This window comes from Epinephelus fuscoguttatus, linkage group LG10 (genome assembly GCF_011397635.1).
Source record: "Epinephelus fuscoguttatus linkage group LG10, E.fuscoguttatus.final_Chr_v1".
NCBI lineage: Eukaryota > Metazoa > Chordata > Actinopteri > Perciformes > Serranidae > Epinephelus > Epinephelus fuscoguttatus.
In genome coordinates this window covers 22,985,525-23,011,461 of record NC_064761.1, presented here as the reverse complement: position 1 = coordinate 23,011,461, position 25,937 = coordinate 22,985,525, and the positions used below count along the sequence as shown (strand labels likewise).

At 41.8% G+C, this 25,937-nt stretch overlaps 1 protein-coding gene across 2 annotated transcripts in view; it reads left to right on the top strand.

Moving 5' to 3' along the window:
* The first annotated feature begins 18,259 nt into the window (after nucleotides 1–18,259).
* tsc22d2 (TSC22 domain family 2) overlaps nucleotides 18,260–25,937 on the top strand; it is a 40,467-nt gene continuing 32,789 nt past the window's right edge. The window contains exon 1 of one of the 2 annotated variants that reach the window (XM_049587478.1): nucleotides 18,260–20,591. In XM_049587478.1, the coding sequence (XP_049443435.1) occupies nucleotides 18,982–20,591 (1,610 nt within the window). In that variant the 5' untranslated portion in view covers nucleotides 18,260–18,981. The remainder of the gene's footprint in view (nucleotides 20,592–25,937) is intronic. The other variant, XM_049587479.1, reaches the window with a different exon arrangement.

The window sequence follows — 25,937 nt, the reverse complement described above, 5'->3', positions numbered from 1 at the left end:
TACTTTTGGTACTGTAAGTATATTTGGATGCCAATGTACTTTTACTCCTCTTTAGACCTATGAGCTGTTTGATCTCTTCCAAGGTCTTCATTCCCATGGCAGCAGAGTAGCTTAGGAGGACCTGGGTAGCAAACCTCAATCTCATTGTATTCTTTGGCAACTGTAGTGGTCCCTGACTTTTCAGTCTTGGTGGTTTATAGACAGACAGAGAAAGAAGGACTCGGGGACTGAATGTACAGTCAGCTCGCCTGCTCTTTGTTAGATCTAGTTACAGTTTTCCACCTCCCATGAGGAGCAGAGCAAAACCACTTCCCTAAACTTTGTCTCATTCAGACAAAGTCCCAAACGGGGCTCTCACGGAGAGTCTAATGCACAGCAGACTATAGGACAGGACTTTTTTTTCTTCTCAAAATATAACTTAATTCTTGACTTCTCAGATAACAAGGACAGAACGTGCTGAAAATTTTAAACATGAGCAGAAATCTTACTTAAAAACATATGTGCTAAAGTCCAGGGATTTATAAATACATTTTAATGAATCAGTGTATCACTGATGTAAATAGGTGGCACATACACATTTAAAGAGGTTACCTCCCCAAACACAAGACACAAAGGAGGGCTGAGGAGTGAATCATGCCCAGATGTGTGCTGACTCAGGTGAGAACATTAGATGAGAAAATCTCGTCTAAAGGAGAATTAATATTTGAAAGCGATAGAGCAATGGTTCCCAAGTGGTGGGTCGCGGTCCAAAAGTGGTCATGGGTCCACTCTGAATGGACGGCAAGCAACTCACAAACATGTCAAGTTTGTAAATAACACACTTTATTGTTAAGTACAGTGAATTTCTGGCACAGAGTTTTTATTTTGAAGTGCCGTTTCCTGCTGTAGAATGAGTAAATAACAGACAGCTACTTGACAAAGGGGCCAACTAGCTCAACAACATGGCTAAATGCAGGCATGACGCTGAATGTATTAAACTGTGTGGACTGCAATAGAGAATGCCTTACTGCAATATATTCCATTATATTTTGAATTGTCAGTGAATTTTGTTTTCCTTTGCATCCTTTACATTGTTTTCCTTTGCATAAAACTACACCAGCATGCAGGAAATAGTGTTTCCTGCTTCCTGGTGTATTCTTCTTCTGCTCTTCCTGTAGCCTCAGATGTTTTCCTTTGTGGGCTGCTCTTGTTTTCAGTTGGATCAATTTGTAAGAGTGCTCCTTAGCTGGCACCAGAATCACCACTTTCTGATTTGCTGCTGTTTGTGATCAATAATGAGACCTAGTTTAAGTTTGAATGTCAAATTTCCAACTGTTGCTCAAAAATATTTCTATTCACATGGATTTTTTTGTTATATGAAAAACTAATTTAATAATTTAGTTAGTTTAATCAAATCTGTTATTTTGCATTCACTGACATGTTTTTTAATGATATAACACTACATTTATCTGATAGGAGATGGTAAGGTACCTGGATATTGGACACGGGGATGCTGATCCAAGAAAAGGTTGAGATCCACCGATGTAGTGTACGGTGTTTTATTGATTAATTAATTTATGTATTTATTTTACAGACGGAGATGACTTTTTCTTGTGGTGCTTTGGCTTCTCCTTCTTTTTCTTTTTGCCCTACACAGAAACAAACACATTAGATGTTTTCCATCTGACATCAGCTGATAAACAAGGTTCTTTTCAGTGATGCTAACATATATGAGTTGAATGTCAGCAGAGTGCACATACAGAGCGGGGTGACCAGTCCGGGTACCGTTGCTCATGGAGCTCTTTCTCTTTGCGTGCTGCTTCATAGTATTTGGCCTTCTCCTCCTTTGACAGTGTTCTCCACTGTGGACAGACGACAACACACTATCAGCACATGGATGGACACAAAACTACAGGCCGCACAAACAGGAGCATGAAAAATATCAGATCTACATTAATGAGAGAATGAACCCACAAACTCCCACAGTGCGTTTGTGTCGTAAAATGCTGGAAATCCTCGGTTTAAATTTGCTGGTAATGTGACATTAAATAGAAATCACCAGAAACTACTGTCAAGATGCGAGGATTCAGAGTAAGAGAAATAAATAACAAGCATGTCTGCAGAGTCTTTTACCAACTGTGATGAAGGTTGTGTAACACTGAGGGTTTCACAGAGTGAATACACTTACCCTGTGTCCCAGCACAGCGTTCACCACTGCACTTTCAGTCATGGCCAGTTCGGCTGCCAATTTCAGCCTCTTTTCTTTCAAGAACAGCATGAAGGCATTTAGCGGCATCTTTATATCATCCTGTTTGTTTTCACACTTTGGCTTTCTGTTGGAAGACAGAAGAATGTTAGAAAGAAACAGTGATAATGCAAGACATAGGTGAATTACAGCCTTGCATGGGCTTTACTGGGCTGATATCCGTACTAGCATGTTCTTAAATAAATATCACCTGCTGTCAAACAACAGCTGCAAGAAACAAAATGTGAGGGGGTTCGATTATGACTTGGTGGCCACTGCCACATATCATGGGCCAGTCATAAACTAGAAAAGCACAATTTTACCAAAGCGTTCCACCAGCGTTCACTTACTCTGACTTCTTCTTGTTCCGTGACCGTGGAGGAGCAGCAGAGTCGGAAAGAGTGAAACTGTCTGCTGGGATCTCATACACCAGCTCTCCCCTCCTACACAGAAAAAGAGAGACAGAGATACATTAGATAATACAAAATATTGTGTTTTAAGATACATACAGAAGCTCAGTATCTGTGTACACTTGTGTGTGTGTTTGCATCCACGTGTGTGTTACTTACACCTCTCCAACAGGACGCAGGTTCTGGGTCAGGCCCTCAGGAAGCTTTGTCACTAAGACATTGTTACACTGGAGACACAAACACACACAGAGCAGATGGTTAGACAAGCTGCAGCAGTGACATCATGTTGTCTACCAGGTGTCAGAGTCCCCCCCCCCTCTCTTTTAGTTTCACAGCCAGTCACTTCACTTAAAGAAAACCTAGTCAATCTGCAGTTCACTTAAATTGTAAATTGAACTTGAGCTCAATCCGGGCATCCTTAACTCTGAGCACCTAGATGGTGTGGATCGACAGCTTCATCTTCTAAAGAGTTCCTTTTTATTAAATGGAGTTTAAAACTACAAATACACGACAAAGTTTGCACATCCAGAATAGATGTGTGTGTTTCTCAGGTAGAGCTGTGATTGTTTCAGCGTTGATATCATTCTCCCACAGTGATGCTACTAAACTTAACGCCTACAACCAGCTAGTGACGATGGTTCAGAGTGTGTGTGGTTAATCAGGTTCTTACTGTTTGTAGTTCAGCAGCAGAGATAAAAAGAATGACGTCTGCTGGAACCTCATACACCAGTTCACCATAACTACACAGAAAAAGAGAGACAGCGTTACATTATAATGATAAAATATTGTGTTCAAAGAAACATACAGAAGCTCAATATCTGCGTAAATGTGTGTGTGTATTTGTTAGCATTCATGTGTGTGTTACTTACACCACTCCGACAGGACGCAGGTTCTGGGTCAGGCCTTCAGGAAGCTTTGTCAGTGGCACGTTGTTACACTGGAGACACAAACACACACAGACCAGGTGGTCAGACAAGCTGCAGTAGTGACATGATGTTGTCTACCAGGTGTCAGAGTTCTAACTGCTTGAATGAGCTGCAGTGGCATGTGTAGAGTAACAAGACTAAGAGTCATGATGCCATTGATGCTAGCAACCAACCAGTGAAGATGGTTCAGAGTGTGTGTGGTTGACAAGGTTCTTACTGTTTGTGGAGGAGCAGCGCAGTAACTGGCAGCTTCACTCGAGACATGTTGCATTTGTTCAACATTCAGACCCGGAGCAGACTTCACTGCGGCTGCTGCCAGGGGGCTGCACCCATCATCTCCTCCACCACCCAGGCTTTCCACTGGCTGAGGGTGGATGGCGATGTTTTTACCAGCAGGGACAACAGGAGAAGATGGTGGAGGTGAAGATGGAGGCAGAGTGGGTAGGTTGGCTGTGTCCACCAAATCCACTTTCAGTGTCCCTTGAATGGAGAGCAGGCCTCTCTCGTTCATCTCCTTCACAGCATGTTGAGACTCTGCATGCAGATCAATATGTTTGGCGGACATTTTGTGTGCTGTTTCTCCTTATTATCACTGAACTTGTCCAGAAGAATGATCTATATGAAGCTTACTGGGCTCCTGTGACATGACACACACTGATAAGAGATGAGACACTTTTATAAGGATTAAAGTCAGGGATACTGATACAATAAATGCCCCCAATTAGCTGGCTGAGTGATAACAAACTTGAATACTACTACTGCAACTACTACAACAGCAACCATTACCACAACTGATAATAATAGCTGAATTAGAAATATCAGGAAAAATAAACACACATCCAATAATAACCTATTATTGAGAGCATGAAAGGCATGAAATGTGTGACTGGAGGGAAAGTTCCTACAATTATGAGGTTTTTCCATTTCTGCTACTTTCTACTTCTACTTCACAGCAGTTCAAAGGAAAATGCTGTTTACTGTATTTATTTTGGCAGATATAGTTTCTACTGACTAAACATTTTACACAGCTTATTAAACATATGATACGGTAATAAAATATATGCACATTTAAAGATTGAGGTGTCTTAGGTAAGTTTTACAGGACATAATTACGTTAGCACCACTAGCCCCACTGACCCTGCTAATGGTGCTAATAGAGCTAACAGTGATTAAATAGGTAACAGTGCTAAATGGTTATTGTGGATCAAAATTAAGCCACTTACTCACCAGGGAAAAACGGGGGCAAACAATGCCAGATGAATCAGTCAACTTGAACTTGATGGCGTGGGCGAATACAGGTCTGGACACAGGCAAATATATTTTAGGAATGATCAGAAATCATTCAAACAACTTGATTCAAACTGGTTTCCAATGGCAACTATGGACAGTGATAGAATGGAACAGAATCCAGAAACCATTTAGCCACATATAAAATCACAACAGACACACAGTTTTTGTTTACAATAACTTTGGGGTTTTGATAAAAACAGGGATTATACTTAGCAGAACACAAGAGTTGCTACTCTACCTCCATCAGTTAGTGTATAAAGTAAAGCAGTGAAAATATAAATATAACATACACTAAACTGATATTGATTTATACTTTTGGGTGGGTCTTTTTATGTGCTAAAATGTTTAGCTTCTGTACTGACAGATTTGGTTCTATTTGGTTGGTATCAAAGAGGCTAGCAAAACAACACATAAAGTTAAATCACATTTGTTAACTTAAACTTGATATACACAATTTATTGATGAAATTTAATTTCATAATTTCAACATTTAGGTCATAAATTGTAAGTGATCATAAAATTATTACATTAGAATTCAAGTAAAATACCATAAAAACATTTTCTAATGATTAAAGAATTTCAAAATCATGTGACATTTGTTGGAATAATGTAAAACGTACCAATTCAACACAAAACAATCTACAAAACAAACAATAGCTTTTTTTTTTAAACTTCCCCCTGTTTAAGTTACTCTTCCCAGACAGTATCAACAAATGATGTTGTGATACCATTTCCACACCAAAGTTAAGTCGCACTTATTTATGCATTTATGCATGAATGTGTTTTTCAGAACAATGTAAAATGTCTAAATACAATACACTCCAATAAACAATACTTTGAAAAAAACAACAACAACAACTTTCTCCCTGTTTAAGTCACACATCCCAGGCAGTAGCAACACATGACATCTTGTGAAATCAATGTCACACCATACCCCCTTTTACTATTCCAATTCAAGTCAAATGTTTTAATGCATAACAATGTGTTTTTCAGAAAAATGTAAAATGCATCATTGCTGCATAATGCAACTGCTTCTTCTCCCCTTTTCCGTTTTAACACCACAATTCTCTTTAAAAAAACATCAAATGTTTCTAAGGGTAACATGCAATTTATCATCCATATATTGTACATGTCCAAAGTCTGAAAGTCCTGGTTTAACTAACACTCCAATGAGGATCAGCTTCGATTGTGTATGCATGCAGGTATGAACCATGACACAGTGGGACATAAAGTTTACCGCACAAAAGCCACAGTGTGTTAATGTGTAAATATATTTGATAAAGAAAAAAAAGGAATATTGTTTGCATGCAAATAATCAACAATGAATACATCTTTATATTTACACTGCCAATAATGACCCCTGAAACACACTGCATGTTTTCAATGATGAAAATGGAGTATCTGTACTTGTTCCTGTGACACTTGTCATAGTTTCTGTTTGTTTGTATCCAAATCATTATTCATGTCATGTCAGGTAAATTTAAAAATCCACTGACCCTGTGTTTACTTCCTCAGAGACAGACTAAAACAATGATGACGAAGAAGAGATACAGGACAAAATGAGGAGAAAGTTAGGGGGGAAAAAAGAGAGAAGGTGATAGAGATGAGAGTGGAAGAGCCGGTACCGCTCACTGTGCCCAGGATAGGATGCCTTAGGCCTCTGTGCTGTTCAACACAAACAAAAAACAGACCTGATCCAGTTCAAACGATGTCACTATCACAGAGTTTATTTTTTATTTATTTAGTTGTGATTATTGCATGAGCAGGTAACCATTTCCACCCTTATCCCCTTCAAGTACTTGGCCAACAGAGGGCAGCATAAACCTGCTGATAGTACGTTTATGTACCCATTGTATAGTGTGCTGGGGTGGAGAGTCCAGAACCTTTCTTCATGCAGTGTTCTTGTTATAATGTGTATTTGTTATAATGTTATTTGTATTTCCAGATTCTGTTCCACATGTTCACTTAACATTAAAAAAGGAATAAGGTCTAGACAGGGATATTTAGCTCCAGCACACCAGTATCAGCATATATACCGTGTCCCCAACAAACCTGCAAAAACTATACTTAAAAGTATGCTAATATAGCAAGTCAGACACATCTTAATGTTGCTGGTGTTGGTGTGCTGCTATGATAATGTTTGCAACATTATAAAGCATACTGGCTGCAGAAGTGAGTGAAAAATCCAAAAGCAACCAGCCGACCAGAGACAGTTTTCACTCCTCAGTGGGTTGAGGACCAACCAGAAGTTCACCCCGTCATATCCACTGGAGCTGGATTGACTGCATGTCCTCCTTGTTCAGTTGTAACTGACTCCAACTGCAGACAGGTACAGTAAATGATATGTGTGTATCAGAGCTTAAAGGTCCAGTGTGCAGGGTTTAGGGGGATATATTGGCAGATAGGAATATAGTATCATAAGTATTTTTCTTTAATCACCTGAAAATAAGAACTGTGTTTTCGTTGCCTTAGAATGAGCCAAATATATCTACATTGTGAGCCGGTCCTTGTCTATGGAGTCCGCCATGTTGCACCACCATGTTCCTACAATAGCCCAGAACAGATAAACCAAACACTTTTTAACTGACACTGCTTTATTCAGTGTTTTGACCAGTTTAAATCACCAGGTCTTTTTGTTTTGGAGAGAAAGAGACCTCTGTGGATAATTTGGCTCTTGATAAAAACCTCCTGAACGTCTGGATCTTAAGCTATCAAAGAAAAAATGTGAACATATATTAGCAGATGCGAAGTTAGCGGCCCATCTCCACCGAGTCAAAGAGCATTGGAGAAACACTCATTTGTAACATGAAACATGCTTTATTCAGTGTATTTACTGGTTTAAATGACTGGATCCATTAGTGTTAGTGTAGAGTGGAACCATTAGTGCAGAGACCTCTGTGGATAATTCGGCATCTGATAAAAACCTCCTGAACATCTGGGGCAGAAAAAGGTGAGCAGACATTAGCAAGTGCTCATCGCAGACAGGCTGAACAGTGCTGGAGAAACATTGCTTTATTTAGTGTTTTTACTGGTCTGTGGATAATTCAGCTCCTGGTAAAAAACCTCCTAAACAATGAACACTGAGGAAATTCTAACCGAGAGAAGTTTCGACTGGTTGCGATCTCTAATCCTCACCACTAGATGCCACTAAATCTCCCTAAATCTTACACCCTGCTCCTTTAACTCAACTTTATATTATGTGACAGAGTTCATATTTACAATCTGTTCAGTATTTGTAGATGTAGCCATCTACATGAGCAGCACACAGCATCCATTAAACACTTACTAATGTTCACTAAAACTATTTGTTGACGTGACTGTAACAAAGAAATGTAATAAAAGACAAAAGCTTTTTCATTTATTGGATTGCTCTATGAACTGCAGCACTGATTCAATTGTTTGTAGTCTGCAACAAATCATGATGAAACAAAGTGTCCAGGATCACCACTGCTTCCAAAATATGCCATTTGCAGATAAGTTAGATCTCATTAAGCAACATTCTAAACTGCATTTTGGTTATTAAAGCAGTCTCATGTTTCAGTTGCTGTTTTATATTGACATAAATCTTGTTTTGATGTGCTGTCTGCCAAAACCAATCTAGCCTGTGCTGTGAACAGGCTTCTAACTAGTTCCAGGACTTTATTAGGAAATAGATGCATTCCAGCTTAAAGATGTTTAATTGATTCGTGGTACTTGCTTTGGTTTCTTAGTCTTTCGTAGAATCCTACACGACTTATATCATCCCAATCAGTGACCTGGCGCCACTCCTGGCTGTAACCCCACAGTATGTGCATTACATTAGTGCATTTGCTGAGTTCTTTGAAATCTGTGCTTCTGGAGAAAGTGAGGAAAAGTTACATTTATTTACAGCCAGTATAATTATTAAAGGAATAATTCACCAACAAAATGACCATTTGGAAATAAGTTAGCCATGCCGTGTTACCTTGAATTGGTAGAAAAAAAAAATTTCTCGCATGCATCCATGGAAAATGGTGAACATATTGATTTATATCCCTATATTTGCATGTATTTATGCTTCCTAAATATGCATTCATTCATTAATTTTCTGTGGCTGCTTATCCTGTTGGGGGTTGCCCGAGGGCTGGAGCCTATCCCAGCTGACGCTGGGCGAGAAGTGGGGCACACCCTGTACAGGTCACCTAAGGACAATTTAGAATCACCAATTAACCAAGCCTGCATGTCTTTTGACTGTGGGAGGAAGCTGGAGTACCCAGAGAAAACCCACGCTGACATGGGAGGAAATGCAGGCTCTGCACGGAGGAGCTCCACCCTGGGGTTCGACCCCCCACCCTGGGTTTGAACCAGGAACCCTCTAGCTGTGATGCTGTACATTACTAACCACTGTACCACTGTGCCGTCCTCCTAACTTATATTTCGTTACAAAAAAAAATCAGTTTTAGTGAAAATGCATGTTTGGGAAGCACTTCACATATGACTGGAAAAATGAGACTTTGTATATAGTGCACGAGTTGTGTGCAGGCAGATGGTTTGATATAGTCTTGCTGCTATTAAACATGGTCCCTAATAGACCCTTTTATTGTTAGTAAACAATATGATGTTTTGTTGGTGGGCGGGGCTTAGCTGGAGGCAAAACAGTTCTCCACAGACATTAGCTAACGCTAGCTAGCAAGTTCTGTTGGCTTGTTTTAAACAATTGAGGAAGATGATACGAGTGGTGCATTCTGAAATAAGTTCATGTAGAAATATAATGCTCTGTTTCTTCGACCAACAGGGCTCTCATTTTAGTGTAGAACGTCAGACCGAATTTACAAACGCACCATGTCAGGTCATCCACTCTCCAGGGCCGCGACTGTTACTTGAAAATGTAAACACTGACCAACGGGACCAGACTGGCTGACCCGTATGCTCTCACTCAGTGGATGGGTGATGTTGCAGAAAGCTTTGTGGTCGATTACTATGCCAATCTTACAAAGGAAGACAACACTTCAACGGGTTCTCCAGTTTGTTTTGCTATTGAAGCTAACGTTAGCTAATGCGCTAAAACGTTAGCGTAAAAGAGAAATCCAGTATTCCTCCTAATACTGCCTCAGTTTCAATTTTCTTTCATCCCTACAACAGTAAATACTTTTCCCCTAACCTGATATGAAGTGTGCGCTGCACATGTGAGCATTTCTGATGATCGCCTCGATCAAGTCCTTTCGTCTTATATAGTTGTCTTGCTTCAGTGACGGCCAGTGGCGGCTGGTATGCAATAAAATCTATGTCTTGAGCCATGATTCCTTCTATTCTGGCTCCCAATAACACAACAGGACGACATTTTAAGACTCCTATGTAGCCTACAGCCCTGTGGCGGTGAGTCGTGTTTTGCCTCCAGCTAACAAACTGACGTCATCGTGACATCGGCCCTATAAATCAGTATGTTTGCCATTTTCCATGAAGGCTCCACAAATTCAAGATAACACCACATGACTAACTGACATACAAATAGTCATCTTGTGGGGGAATTCCTTTAAGTTTCACCTTTTGACCTTTAACAGTGAGTTGACACGAGCCACTTAAACCTGTTTACTGGAGACAAAGACATGAAAACATGATAAACAAATGCTGGGCGCAAACAGGCAGTGACAAGTGACTGTAAACACACATATATAATTCACACTAACACACACAAAGATATGTATTGTGTGCCTTGTTTACAATTACTTCATTTGTTCATATGAGAGGTGCTATGAGTGTGCAAATAGACACAAAGACTCCACTGCATGAGACAGTGCACAAATAAAGACACACACACACACACACACGCAGGTAAAATGTGTCCATGTGGGAGTTTTGTTTACGATTCAAGAATCTATTTTCTCGATGCAAATTATTGCCTGGGAACAAAACGTTACTGCCAAAACAAGTCAGGCAAAATTATTCTGCTGAATGATAGAGATAAACATCTGACCATGAGCACAGAGGTGGAGTGGGAGTAAATCGCTGCACATTTTCCTGTCAAAACATTTCTCCTCTTCCTCACAGATTCCTCTGTACACCCTCCGCCCGTCCACGCACCTGCACGTCATGCAGTGGCTTCAGTGGAGGAGTGACGGATCAGGTGGATTTTTAGCTTTCCTTTGTTATTGCTTTGCTCTGGCTCACATTCCTGTGAAAATAAACACTTTCAGTTATACGTGGGCATGTAAGCATACATTATTGTTTCCATGATTTGTAACACGTACATAGATTCATGAGTCACTGTCTCTGTTTTGCGCACACACACACGCACACACACACACACACACACTTGATGTGACCAAAGCTGTCTGAAGGGAGATAATCCTTGAGGCCTAGTGCTTAAATTGTGAAGATTTCCAGTGTTTTTTTTTCTGCTGTTGCTGCAGTTTTAAGAAATGAATCAGAACTATGTCTCATTCTGGATTATGGCTAAAAAAATCTGTCCTCACCAGGAATGTTGTTTCACCTTCTCTGTGCTTATTTTCCCTGTTTTCAGGGTGACTGGCATTATTTCTTGTGTTGTAAGGGCTTTAAGACTCCAAGGCCTTGAACTTTGTACTTGTTTTTGGTAGCTTGCAGTTTTTGGTGATCAGGGAATTTTGACATATTGTAATGTTGCTCTCATTATAAGACGGTCTTATATAAGACGGGTTTGTTTCATTGCAGCCTACAGATGTTCAACCGTGATTCCAAAAAACACTGTACAAAGACAAGATATTTAATATTAAAGCTGATAACTTTTATTGTTTTGTTGTAAATACACACTCAGTTTGAGTTTGATGCCTGTAACACACTACAAATAGTTGGGACAGGGGCATGTTTGCCACTGTGTTACATCACTTTTTTTTTTAAGGTGAAATTTCTCTCTCAAGATTCAAAATCTTCAAGATTTAAAGTCTGTTTGCAAGAATGAGCCAAAATACCATCTGAACACTGTGAGACATTAGTTTCGCCATACAGCAAGCATCTTGAAGCTGGCGCTGCAAACAAAGGCTTCTCCAGGTATTACATACATTTTATTTAGCATGTGCAACACTATTTTCATGTGTCATTCCACTTTATTGCACATATGGAATGTTAGGGTGTCTTTATCCGTATTATTGCGTTGACTTCACACCAATGTCTGGTCTAAATTTCACGTGAATAGCTGCATTGGAAATGTGTACGATGAGAAAAAATGTTAGATATTTGTTTTCCCCAGCGTATGTCAAAACTGATTTGCAAATCATTGCCCAGCTTGTTTGGAAATGGAGCTATGTATTGCTTTGTATCAACTTAGCGTCAAGCCTTTTTGTGCGTGCTTGAGTCTCCTTTTCCTTGTCATTTTCCGTGGTAATGCCAACATGTAATGTCATGACGTACGGGGCCTGTCTCTGTCAGTTAGAGGGAAGCGATGTTATGCAAGCAGGTGTATCAGGAATGATTCACATCTGACAGCACAATCATAGCGTCTCTTCCATCTTACTTGCCTACTGACGTCTGAGTATTAACTGTTGGTTGAAACTACGGTGATAAATTGATTAAAAGAAAATGAAACGGTTTTTGTGGCCTGTGAGTTATAATAATGTCATATAATTGCAATATCATATGAACTGAAAGCGTAAAAAGAAGTTGCTAAGCATCAAAATATTATCCTGTCCATGTTGTAACAGTCTTTGGAGGCTCTTTCCACCCAGTTGTACCATACGGGCAGGCATTCTGTACATTACTGTGCAATACTCGCATAGATTATTACATAACTGTCAGGATATTGCATAATAACTGAACTGTGAAGCCCCCAAAGGGCTAATTCTGAAGGAATTCATGAGGTAGTGAAAACATCAGGAGGAGCATGCAAAGCTCAACAGAAAAAATATATTCAATGATCTCCAGAAGTACAGCAGATTTTAACTCAGAGCTTGTTCTGTGAATCGTGTATATTTGGAGCAGAGGGAGGCTTATGTGGGTGAAAAGGGACACCTTGAAACACACACACATGACTTCACTTTATTTAACACTTAGGTTTATTAGCAGTCAGACACAGGGAAATAAATGGTCCAGGTCAAAACTAACAGGCCAGTGTGTGTTTCTGTGGAAAAGGAGCCCAATAAACCTGAAACCATGCACAAGGGTCACGTGCATATTTCATTATTTCAGTTTCAAGCTGGTCAAGCTGCCCTGAACCGGCCCCTTGTTACCTTTCCTCTGGGGGACCCCTTTTTTTAGCAAGTGCTGAGTGATGTTTGGTCACTCTGTTTGTTGATCGTGCACTCTCAGACCCCACAGTGCTTTGCTAAAGGCTAGAGGTCTCTCAGGTTGGGCTGCTGAGAGTGACCGCTGGCCAGGACCCCGGGCCCTAAAATAGAGTGGTACAACGCTTGGCTTGTTACTGCGGTGGTACACTGAAAGTGGACCCAGCATGCTGAACTGTGACGCGCCGCAGCACAGCCTGGTAGTCTTCGCCCTCAGACCAGAGCAAATAAACATGACCAGCTACACAAACACTTTGGCTGGGGCTGGGAAAGCCCACGCACAGGCCGCTACTAAAGGAGGGCGTCTAAGTATAGAGGGCTTGTTGGAGCTGATGTTGCAACATTGTTTTCAGAGGGAGTTGTGTCCAGATCCATTTAGAGAGGAGTAAGGAGAAATGTTTGCCTAATGAAAAGAATCTAATCTTAAAACAATTTAAAGCTGTTTTGCAAGTCACAAGTTAGTTTCAAGTCTGTGTGCTCAAGTCCTAACTCAAGTCCCAAGTCACATTTTGAGGCCCAAACAAGTCATAATGCGCTCTCTACCAAATGTAATGTCATTTTAACAACAAAATAATAATGTTAAATTAACAAAAATCATGAATGCATTTTAAAATTTGCATTATTTGTTAAAACAAGCTTGTTAAAAAACTGAACTGGAAGACAAAGCTCTCAATTTACTGGTCCATCTACATCCCAACCCTTATCTATGGTCATGAAGTTTGGGTAGTGACCGAAAGAATGAGATCATGGATGCAAGGCGCCGAAGTGAGGTCCCTCCGTAGGGTGGCCTCTTTGGTGCCTCCCATTAGAGCTTTTCCAGGCATGTCCAACTGGTAGGAGGACCCAGGGTGGACCCAGAATTCACTGGAGGAATTCTATATCTCATCTGGGCTGGGAACGCCTCAGGATTCCCCAGGAGGAGCTGAAGAGCGTTGCTGGGGAGAGGGACATCGGGGGAACTCAGCTCAGCCTGCCATTCCCTGTGAGCCATGCATTGTGCATCTTTAAATGTCGAACAAAGACTGAAGTTACTGGTTCTCTGTCTGCAGTTTGCAAGTCACATATTTTGCATACTTCAATGTGTTTTTTGTTGACCTACGCATAGCTTTTGTATGCGAATAAAATTATTTTTGGTATTATTTTTTCCAACTGGTGCTCAGTTATGTAACCTTAGTTCTTCATGGTTTTCTCCTACAACATGATTGAATGCTGTCAGTTCGCTTCAAACAAAGTGGATCTGAGAAATTAAGTGTCAACTGGCTGGGAATGACTAACGTTAAAGTTAGTTTATTGAGGACATGAGGATAAATTAATTGATTTCTTTTTGAATAATATGTTTTAATCTTTAGGCATGGAGGAAGGTATCATGTATTTTCAAGTCAAAAGGCTCAAGTCTAAGTAAAGTCACGAGTCACCAGTGTTAAAGTTCAAGTCAAGTTGCAAGTCTGTTTATGATTCTGTCAATAGGAGTCTAAAGTCATCAGAATTGTGATTTGAGTCATGTGTCTTCAGTCCTCTGGAACATACACAAACTGATAACTGAATACTTTTAATCATAAAGCCACAGCCTCCAAAAGAGCCACATTAAAGTACTTTTCCACACAAATAATCTTACTGCTTCTTAAATTAAGTCATAATCTCTGGACATTTTATCTGTTTTTCCACCCCAAATAAAATGCAGGAATGAAAATCAAGTTATATATTTTACTACTGTGTGTCAGCCCGAATCTATATTGAGCTGTTTTCCATCTCCTCCGTCTTATCGGAGGACTGCATGAAATTGTTTTCGTCAGGCAGACCTTGTGAGCCGGCAACCGGACATTATGTAACTCTGTAATTCAATGATTAGTCAGTCGTGTCAGGGGAATAATACGACAAAGCAATTTCCAACCTCACTGTGTATCACCCGTGTAATAAACTTTATGAAAATAGTACGGTTAGTTGTTTTGCCCTTTCTCACACAGTTGTGTAGTTTTTAAGAGCAGTATAAGTGCAATGAATAGAAGACAGACAGGATGGGAAGGTGAAATGCGTTCATGAGGAAGTAGTGAAAATGTTTTATTATTACTTTTCCTGCCTTTATAGGTGAGGGATGAGAGTTGACAGGAAATAGGGGGAGATGCATCAAAGATCCCCGGCTGAACTTTCACCAGGGTTTTTGCGATTACATGGTCTTAAGGGTCACAAAGCCACCACGATGACCCCCAGTGAAACTTTTTTAAAAGTCTGGACCTGTAGTTGAATCCATATGTGCACTGATCACTTTTGTTTTTGGCTCATGAGCTAACTTTCCTTTGTATATCAGTTAAAGACAGGTCAGAAAACATTCCTCTGACAACACTTTTGGGCAAGGCCAATTAAAAAAACAACTGATGTCACTCGATCATAGGTAAACATCATGACCTGTTTCCATTTCTTCGTGTCATGTGTTGATCTTATGACAAACTGTGCTGCAGTCAAGCACAAGACTTGGTGGCCTTTATTGAAACAGTGACATCTAGTCATCAGGTCATTGCTAATGAGTCACCATCAGGGCATAAAGTAATCAATACACTGCGGGTGAGAAATCAGATAAATGATTTACTCGAGTGTCTAAAAGTAATAATGTAAATGTAGTTTATTTCGAAATACAGTTCCTCTTATCCAGAATGGATGACCAGGTTTACTGATGGTGGGGACGCCTTACAAGCTGAGGTCACACATGCGTCACTGTGGTTATGTATGAGTTAGTATTAGTATGAATTAAGGTGTGCGTTGTGATATCACCTGGGCAGTGTCAAAGAGACATTACAGTCTCCTGATAAGAGGTGTGTCACGGGCTCTAACCTCCTTAACTTCTGTTTCAAACATCTGTACTTTATGTTTGAAAAAGTGAATATTCCTGTGCTGCTTTGGGTCTTAGTTTTATTAAGCAATAACCACTCGTGAAGAAGCAAATTGATCAACACCATTATAGTGTGATGGTAAATATTTTTGATCCTTCCAAAGCAGGACTAGGGGTCTGATTTTAAATGAACATATTCAATAAAAGGGAGGTGCAGTAATCACAGTTTCAGTCTCTGCAGCAAGTCAAATAACATATTTGGAGATGCACCAGGGAGGATACTAGAGATCATATGTGTTTCTCAATTTGTTTCTGATAAACATATTTAACATTCATGTCATTAACATTGGCTGCAAGAATGAAAGTCAAAGGGCAACCTCTAGCCCAGCTGGTGAGGGCCCCATATCGGCAAAGTTCTTTGCAGTGGCTCAGGTTTGATTCCAATCTGTGGCCCTTTGCAGCATGTCATCCCTCTGTCTCTCCCCCTTATTGCCTATCTACAGCTGGCCTTTCAATAAAGGCTAAAATGCCCAGTAAAATAATCTTAAAAAAAAAAAAAAAAGAAAGTCAAAACTGGAGGAAAATGCAGTCGAAGTCATGACATGCTTCAAATACCATTGTACAGACAGGAGTGTATGTCTCTTAAGATAGAATATGTTTTTTATTTGTGCGCAACCCTTAGAGGTCACCACAGTCACAGGCCATATGTATGAGTTATTTCCTGTTTCCTGGACATGACTAGATATGAACACTGGCCACTAGAAAAATACTCACATGTACATTATACTAGAAATTCTGTTTTCATTGCTAGTTGGTTTGGCAGATGGCACCAGTGTTTACTGTTTATTATGTTACTAGTTGAAGATGACTTTGGCGGGTGAAATCCTGAGTTTACTTGCGATCAGAAGTTTGGTTGGTAATGTTTTCAGCCAGTCCTTACACTGAAAGGGCAAGATGTTTTGGTGACTAAAAAGCAGTTGTGAGTTGATCTTCACACAAGAGAAGTGAGTTAAATCTGTTTTAGCATGGCTAAACAGTAATGCAGTGGTATGCATTATGAGTTAATACATCAGATATTCCTCCAGCAACAACAATGCGAGATGATTTTATCAATCTCATATGAGCTGCCTCATGATTTCAGCTTCATTTAGTTCAAGATTTAGTTTATTGTAATTTGTTTATTCTAATTCTTTCTTGAGTGTCGTTATGTTGTCTGTTTTGTAACTAATTTGATTTGTTATCTCAGCAATTTCTTTTTTGGGGTTAATAAAGTAGCCATTTTTATCTATCTCAATGACCTCCACATGTGCACAGGGACAAAACTGATAACACACACACACTATTATTATTTTCACTCAAACCTGTTCATTCAAAAACACTGCAGTCATGACTGTTATCTTCGTTAAGCAACGTTGTGCTAAATCAGCTAGGCCGTGTCTGAACAGGATACTGGCTCGGTAATTTCCCAGAGATAAGTGAATGTGATTCATTCAAAGGTGGTTTTTGACCGCCTCTCGATAGAATTAATGTTTCAGACTTTAATCCTGGATAAAAATGGAATTTTGCAGCAGAGATCAGTAGAGAGCTTACAAAATGGGCAGTTACTTATTTCAGGTGACTTTAGACAACTAAACGGGGCATTGTTAATTTCATGACTGTAGTATCAGCGACAGTTAATGCAAATGCTACCTGTTAGACTGTATTTGTCATTCAGAATCACAATCAAAATGAATTTTAATGGCAGAGTAGCCCTATTCGTCTTTTTTTATTTGATTCTCTTAATGAAGGTACATATACAGCCCAGACATGAGCTGAGGCTAAAAGAAGGACAACACAGCTGCACAGATATGAACACCAATTTATAAAGTACCTAACCTATATGAAATATTCACACAATTGAACTGTAAACAGTACGACAGTATGTAATGGTGCACAGTGCAAAAGGTGCTGGAATTATGATTAATGTAACAGGTTGCTACATGAGGTAGGCTGATATGACAGTACAGATGCTTATATTCATAATGACAGCAGTGGTATTAACATGTTAAAGAACAGTGAGAATTTAAACTACGAAATATATAATACGTGAGGTTATCCGGCAGTGTAATCCCCCCAATAATAAGGCTACATCCCTCCAAAACTAACATCTATCAATAGCTGCTGAACTCTTTCCTGCTTCTACTCGGTGGGACGCTAACCGGAAGTGACGACAGCGAGAACAAATAGTTTTTAGCCACGGAGAATAAATTAAGCTATTTTAAAACTGTTACACCCTCAACGGTTTCACAAGCGGTACATCATATAAATTTTTGTGGTGCCGTTGATTTATAAAAATGTTTTTTTGAGCTAACAGGAAACTAGTTTGACCTCCATACCCAGGATGCACTTCGCTCTTGCCATCTTGTCGAGTGGTTGGGTTAAGAGCGGCAGGCAGGAGTTAGCTACCCGTTAGCATACTGCCGCTGTGGTAAAGTGGTTATCTGTCAGCTAGCTGCTAGTAGCAGCTGCCAAAAGTGAGCTGTCCACACGGCGAAAGGCAAAACTTCGCCGACTTTGGGGCATTTTCTCTGTCCACCGCTGGATTATATACTCTTTTTGGAAAGCCAATGGATTTGTTTACATCATGATGTCGCACATGCTGGTACCGAGGTAGGGAAAACTAGCTAACGTTAACATCAGCTAACTTAGCTAGTCGGCAAGAAACACATATATAGCTGAGAGAGAAGAGTGGGCTGTGAGTCTGGGCCCGCCTCAGACTAAAGTACCGGTGGCAGCTGCTGAACAAGAACTTTAACAAGGGCCTGTTTGCAACTCCGCTGCCCGGACACAAGAAAGGCCGACCGGGTGTCAGAGAGGCCGGCGTGGGAGAACAGCAGTCGCCCGTGTGCTGTGACCGGACCCTTCGTTGGGAGTTTCGCAGGGTCTGGCCCAGGTTGTGACACTTTTCTCCGACAAGAGAGAGGAAGAGGAACGCTATGGAAATGTCCTGTGACGGTACGTGTCTGTGTCATATCCCTCAGCTGTGAATAACTTCGCAAGACATTAGTACAGCACTTTTTATCTGGGGGCAGACAGACTTGACGCAGATAGTCACCATGTCGAAAATGCCGGCGAAGAAGAAAAGTTGTTTCCAGATCACGAGTGTAACGCAGGCTCAGGTGGCGGCCAGCAGCATCACCGATGACACCGAGAGCCTTGACGATCCGGACGAGTCCCGCACAGAGGACGTGTCTTCGGAAATATTTGACGTCTCTCGGGCCGATCTCGGGGTGTGTGAGAGGAGTTCATCCGAGGAAACCTTAAACAATGTAGGGGAGCCTCAGGAGGGCCAGCCGCCAAGCACAGGTCCTGTCAACGGGGGGCTGTCTTATAAAAGTTTAGGCACTGGTCGTGTCACCCCACACAATTTAGGAGGAAGTGTGCCTGTGCCAGCTACAACTCAACCTATTGTTCCGAGCTCAGCCACCCATCCGTCGACAGCCACCAGCACAGTTCCTGCTGCCACTGTCTCCACCAGCGTGGCTCACACAGCTCCTGTGAACACCAGCTGTAGTTCCCGTTTCAGGGTCATTAAACTTGACCATGGTACCGGAGAGCCCTTCAGACGGGGCAGGTGGACATGCACTGAGTTCTATGAAAGAGATTCAGATTCAAATGTTAATCGAACTGTGGATAGCATAAAGCCAGCTGTAATCCACGATCACAGCATAGACAGGGACAGTGGGCTGGGGGCCACCAGCAACTCTGTGGTCACTAGCAGTGCTTTTTCTGCACAGGCGTCGGACAACAGCGGGGACAGTGGCCACTCCACCATGCACCCTGCCCACCCCTACCCTCAAGAGCCTCTACAGCCAGGCTACAGCTTGGCTCCTCGGATAGGGAGTGGAGCAAGTGCCTTCCAGCCCACAGGGTATACAACTACAGCATCGCAACAACAGGCTCAGGTCAATATGCAGCCTGTTGCTCCCCAGACCTTCCTCTCTAATAGCCTCAATGGTGTGCACCATGGTGCCATGCACCAGAAGTCTCCCATTATGCCTCCTGCCTCGCAGGCCCAGCAGTATGCCTATTCTACTCATCCTACTGGCCACTCAGCTGGCCAGGCGGACTATCGTCAGCAGCACTTTGTCTCAAGCACTCAGAGCCTTCCCATGTCTGCCCACCCTGTGGGGCATCCAACCAGCCAGGTACCGTCGCCTCTAATCACCCCTGCTGGTCCGGGAGCCCAGGGGCTGGCTGGGGAGGCAGCCTCAGCCCAGCCCCTGCAGCCTCTCCTGCTGCAAGTGGGCAACACATCAGCCATGGCACCCATCCCTCCAGGAAGTAGCCAACAGCAGCATGTCAGCATCGCTCCTGCACCTTCCATCGCCACCACCACCTCCCACAGCGGTGTCCAGAACACACCTACCACAGTGCCCAGTACCACCATCGCCCCTCCGGGAGTGCCAAGTCAGGCGCCTGGCACAGGAGGACTCGTCAAGCCTCATGGAGCCCACGGAGGAGCAACAACAGTCCTGCCTTCCGTCTTCAATAACCAGGCAGAAGATAGTAGGCAGAAGTCTGATGCCCTACCTCAGCCCGGTGCAGTTGTGGTCCCAGGGAAAGATGGTGTAAAGCCTTTCATCAGTGAGGGCCTCGGCCTGCCCACCCCTGCTGTCAACAGCCTGTTTGGCATCCATATTACCATGGATGTAGATGAGGACAGGTAAGAGAGTATAATGTAAAAAAGCCCATGTGAAATGAGTCCACTTTCATGAATGTTGTTATCTGCTTTTTTGTTAAGCTGTGAGCAATCAGTAATGCAGTATTATAGTAACATCAGTTTTCCCCTGAGTCTATGAGCAAAAAGAATCACAGTCTCTGATACATTGTTGGAGGTAGCAAGTGTGTAATTGGAAGTTTGCCCTCATATTAAACATTCTTGTTGCATTCTACAGCAGTATGGTCACACTCCGCCGCTCCCTTCACCAGTGCCAAAATTAGGCACACTAACTACATGTGTTTAGTTGTACTGTGGTTATGCAAAACACATTTTTTTAGCTCTGTTTCGAAGTGTAAAGTTGTAGATTGAGTGAAAGGAGACTTGAGAGGGGTAGTGAAACCAGGCAGAGACAGGAGGAATATTCTGTCTTTGTCATTAATAGGCAGCCCACAAAACACTGGATAGTAACCTGGCTCTTTACACACCCACAGCCCCCTCCCTCAAGCCTCCATTCAACCATACAGGCTGTTTGGGTTTGGGGGGCGTTAACAAGCACTTGGATAAGTTACAACACACGCAGTAGCTGTGTTTTGTAGCTGAGAGGGGAATAACTCCCTAAACGTAGGCGGCCTGTTTTTATTCTCCTGTCTGTCTAGGAGAGACAGTTAGTATGCTCGCCCTGGGCAGCGATCCCAGCTTCCCAACTTTATACCTTGTAAATACCGACCCTTCACTTGCCTACAGTACTTTTCTAATGTACACACTGTAGCTATTTTTAGGGTCTGTCAGATGGCCATCACACAGCTTGCGCTGAAGTGTTGCCACTCGTTGCCATTACAAGCAAGAAGAGGAGAGTTGGAGAGGTGATGTTTGAGCCAAGAATGACCTAGATGAGAGCTGTAGTCCACACATACACACACACACAGAGGCATAGCCTGCCCTGTATTTATTTTATTTATACCTCAGTGTTTATCAGTGTGCTCTGTTCTGTTCTTCAGTGCTTATTATGAATGGTACAGTCGGACGAGGAGGTGTTTGTGTGTGTACTTTAGGAGGCAGAGGCCTGATTTTTATCACTCATAGCTCAGATATTCCTAAGGCTAATCATTGTTTACCAAGATACTTTATCCCAGCAGCATCACACATACATTGATTGTGTGTGGAGGGCAGAAACATTGTGTGTTGTCACTGATTTCACGAGAGGAACAGCCAGTGCCCGTTTCCTAGTCATTTATGTGTGTATTTGTGTGTGTGAGGACTGACATCAGTGGCTGTCTGAGTAGCTATGGTGATGCAGGCAGCAGGACAGTACGTGTCAGGGAGGTGGAGAGGAGACATACACCTGTGGCTGTGATAGCAGGCATGTAAAGCCACCTGTGTATGTGGCAGCGATGACATGGCCAGACCAAATCAGCAGGACGATGTCTGCCTTCTGCTCTGGCTCTCAGTCGTGTCCTTGTCAGACTTGGCCATGTCCATGTTGACACATGAGCTTAAGGAAGTGTTGACTTGTTGCTGACCTGTTAGGGGTTTAAGCTCTTTTCTTTTTCATGTACACTTCCTCATTTTTCAATGAGATTGTAGAGACTTGTACACTTGTCACAAGTATAAAAAAAGTTGTGAAACAGGGTCTCAAGTGGCCACACAGGGATGCTATATATATATTGCACCTTTTAAATCAAATTTAATTCCCATGGTCTACATAAATAATTTGGAGCTAATTTCCATAATATTAAAACAGTTGTTCCCCAAAGGGCTTTTTTTGTTTATTGTCCAATTTGCAATGAAATTACCGCATATTCAGAGGGGCTTCACTCACACTTTTTCTGACAATTGTTCAACTCAAATGTACTCAAATGAGATAAACAGTGTGGGTGAAAGTTGAATTGACACCAAGCTGAATATTGCTAAACACTTCCCTGAGGGTTTTGCTTGTCGATCACTTTGCACCAAACTTCTGACTACAACCAGAACATGTTGGACAAGAACATTGCAGACAGTGAACCAGAAAAAACTGGTTCTGGAGACTGTTACACAGAAAAGACTGGATAAGCACATATTTCCTATTCATGCTTCCTAAATAATGAGAATAGGGCAACTGTTTTATTGTGTTTCTATATAGATTTTTCCTGCTGCATACATACACATGTATAAGCATATGTTGAATTATGGTCAACCTCAAAAGATTTGAGTGAGGTTATGGGGCCTAAAAGCAAGTTGGCAGTCATATGCATCATTTTAACTACCATCAGTTGTAATTAAAATGCCTTGTTAACTCATGACTTTCTTGTAAACTTTCTAAGTAAGGACCAAAAAAAACCCAAAAAACATAATTCGAGGAACACACCCCAATATAACGGGACACAGATTTTCAAATTTTTGTCAGAGGTGCATTGTTCTGCGCACGAGCTCAGCCTCATAGAGGAATCTGTTCCAGTTTTCATTGTTTGGTTCTGTTTTGAGTTAGAGTCCATCACAAAAGTGGAACAAAGGACTGTGGGTGTGGAGATGAGAGATTAGAGTGATTTCCCCTCAGTTTGGAATGGTTAGTCCCCGCTCAGCACGCTGCATCTCTGCCAAATAAAGTGATGAAGACGCCCTTGGGACAAACTGGTTTCCCTCGATAGGAGTACTTGGCCTTTAACTCAATTGCTCACCCCAGGACAGCCCACCCTCCCCTTGCATTATGTCAGTTAGGAATATATGAATCCATCATAGATACACTTCTCAAGGTAAATGTACAGTGGAGAGATAGTTGAATTTCGTGCACAATTTTCTGTATGTCATTACGTTTTATCCAGAGGCAGTGCATATTAACAGACCTGAAACCAAATGTGAATGAACCATACATCAGTGATGAATTATATAGATGCAATACACCTTTTCCTGGATTAATTTGATTGTAAGAATCATCCTTTTACCACCATACCTCCACATTTTACAACACTAGCACCCTGTGCACACTTCACCCTCCTTCCTTCACTCTCCCTCTACCTCACAAAACAGCCTGTTGGTTGCTGTTTTTCTTGAGGCAGTTCCAGTCTAATCGGAAAACTGTTTGACTTTCTTTTCCAGGGCTAAAAATGGTCGTAATGTTGCAGCAAGTGAATAACTCACGTGGGTGACGAGAAGGTAGTTTTAATAGCCACAAGTAGGTTTGCACCTGCAGGCTTTTCCAACATAACCCTGCCTCACCTTTGTGCATATATACACATTCACACATGAGAGCGACCCAGTTAAACCACAGTCTCCTGTTGACTACTGAAAAGTATGAAGAGCCAGGGTGGAGGTTTATTGTTCCTTGTCATTCAGGGGATTTTAATTTATCATCATGTAGTCACAAGGGAAGTTTTATGAACTTCATTTTGTTTCTGCCAGATCAAACGGCTGACGCTCGAATCAGCAAACAAACCAACAAAAAGGAGAGCAAACCAGCGACCACATGTACAGACCTCCTTGACTTGTCTGATAGCTGACGTATGATGTCACCGTGCATTTGTGGAAACTCAAATACCCACAAGATTAATTTCTCCCCACACACATTGAATGTCACATAAAGTTGTAATCTGATTGGAAGCTTTCTGAGAGGTCAGCTGCAAAGTGTGTGTGAGTTCAACTCGATGGAAATTGTGAGTCGTTCCGCCTCCAACCGGGGTGAGTGCAGTGGCTCCTGCAGTTTGGAAAACAATGGTTCAACCGGTGGAGGGTAATTTTGTGAAGAGACACTTGCAGTGTATCTTTTGTTCGGTTGGACAAGCATTAGTTTTGAGTGCTGGAGAGGAGAGCAGAGTTTTAACCGCCACTGTTTGTCCTGCACTGAAAAACCGTGAAGGCACTTTTTCTATTGCTAGAGTGACAGCAAATCATGAAAGCTCTGTGTTAATATTAAATAATAATTGCCTTATTTTTACACCAAACATGTCCCTTAACTTTATTTTATTGCAGAAGAGCCTACCTCCATTTATAGGTAGCCTGAATGTGCACGTGTTCAGTGCTTGTACTGTAGTGCCTGCCTACATTTCACCTCTTGGCAATTTGACAGTTCAACACAAAGGGGGGGATGGAGAGTCAGGTTTGGGATGGGGCATGTGTGTGTTGGGGGTTGTAGTTTGGTTTGCAGCAGTGCCTGGAAACAAGGGAGCAGCTTATTTTCCACAGATAGCTGACCTGCCTGAACTTACAGGGGACACATTCCAGGAGCCCTGAATGGCTGTGATTGTGGGACGTCCCGGGCTGTGCAGACGGGTCTGCGCCAGCTCTGTTTTTGGGCTGGACCACTGGCTCTGCCTCCTCCCTCTAATGTGTCTGCTCTGTCTCTCTGGCTCTTGTTTTTTGTTTATCCCTAACTGGGCTGTTAACGCTCTCCCTCTCTGCCTCTAAACTGCTGATGCAATTTTGCGCTTCACATTCACACCATTGTCTTTTCGAGTTTAATTAATCAAGGGAGAAGACTCAGTTCATAGACTAAACTCTCTTTGCTTATAAATTGGGGTGAAAGTTGTGGTGTTGAGCAATCACTTGCACAGGAGTTTGCTTTTAATTATGTGTCCTGGAACTTCTCTCATAGTGCTCATTAACAGTTTCCAATGATAGCGCTCCATTCCTGTAGAGGCAGGGCAAAAATAACGTCCTCATTTTGGGATGGTGCAGTGAATGTGTTTGATTTTAAAACATGTCAAGTTTGTTATATTTTCTAAATAAATTTTCAAAGATCCAAAGAGGCCAGCGGTGTGAGGCAAAGTGGTTGAATAAGTTAGCACAGCAGGACCCACCCTGTTATCTCAGCAAGATGTGGTCAGGGGATCACTTCCAATTAGAATGGACCTGCCAAAGCAAGTAAACAACCGAGCTCCTGGCGTCCTACCATAACTAACTGAGTTTGTGCTGGAAGCAAGGCCATCGAATCAGCCACAGAGTATGTTGCAGGCTGTTCCAGGAATGAGGACGGCGTGTGTAAACTGTTGGTGTTTGTTGTCTTTTCCGAAATGGTTTCTGCACAGAACAGGTTAGAACCCTCTTTCGAGTGGTTGCAGCACGTTAGGTATGCACTGACTCATTGGTCCAGTCTGCACTTTGTACATGGAGAAGAGAGTGGGCTATGCTGAGCTGAGGGATTGTGTAATGTTCTGGTGTGTGTGTTGTAACTTTGGATTATAATTGGAGAATTTATTCAATCAAGAATATTACCAGAAATATGCAAAGTTAGTATGTCTGGTAAGGACAACTGACCATCAGAGATTTCAGAGTGGTCTGTAGTGTTAAAAGGGTATTTATCTTACTCTTACACTAGTCTAATGAGAGGCAGAAAGTTACACAAAAAACACAGACTTATGTTAAACCTTAGCCAGG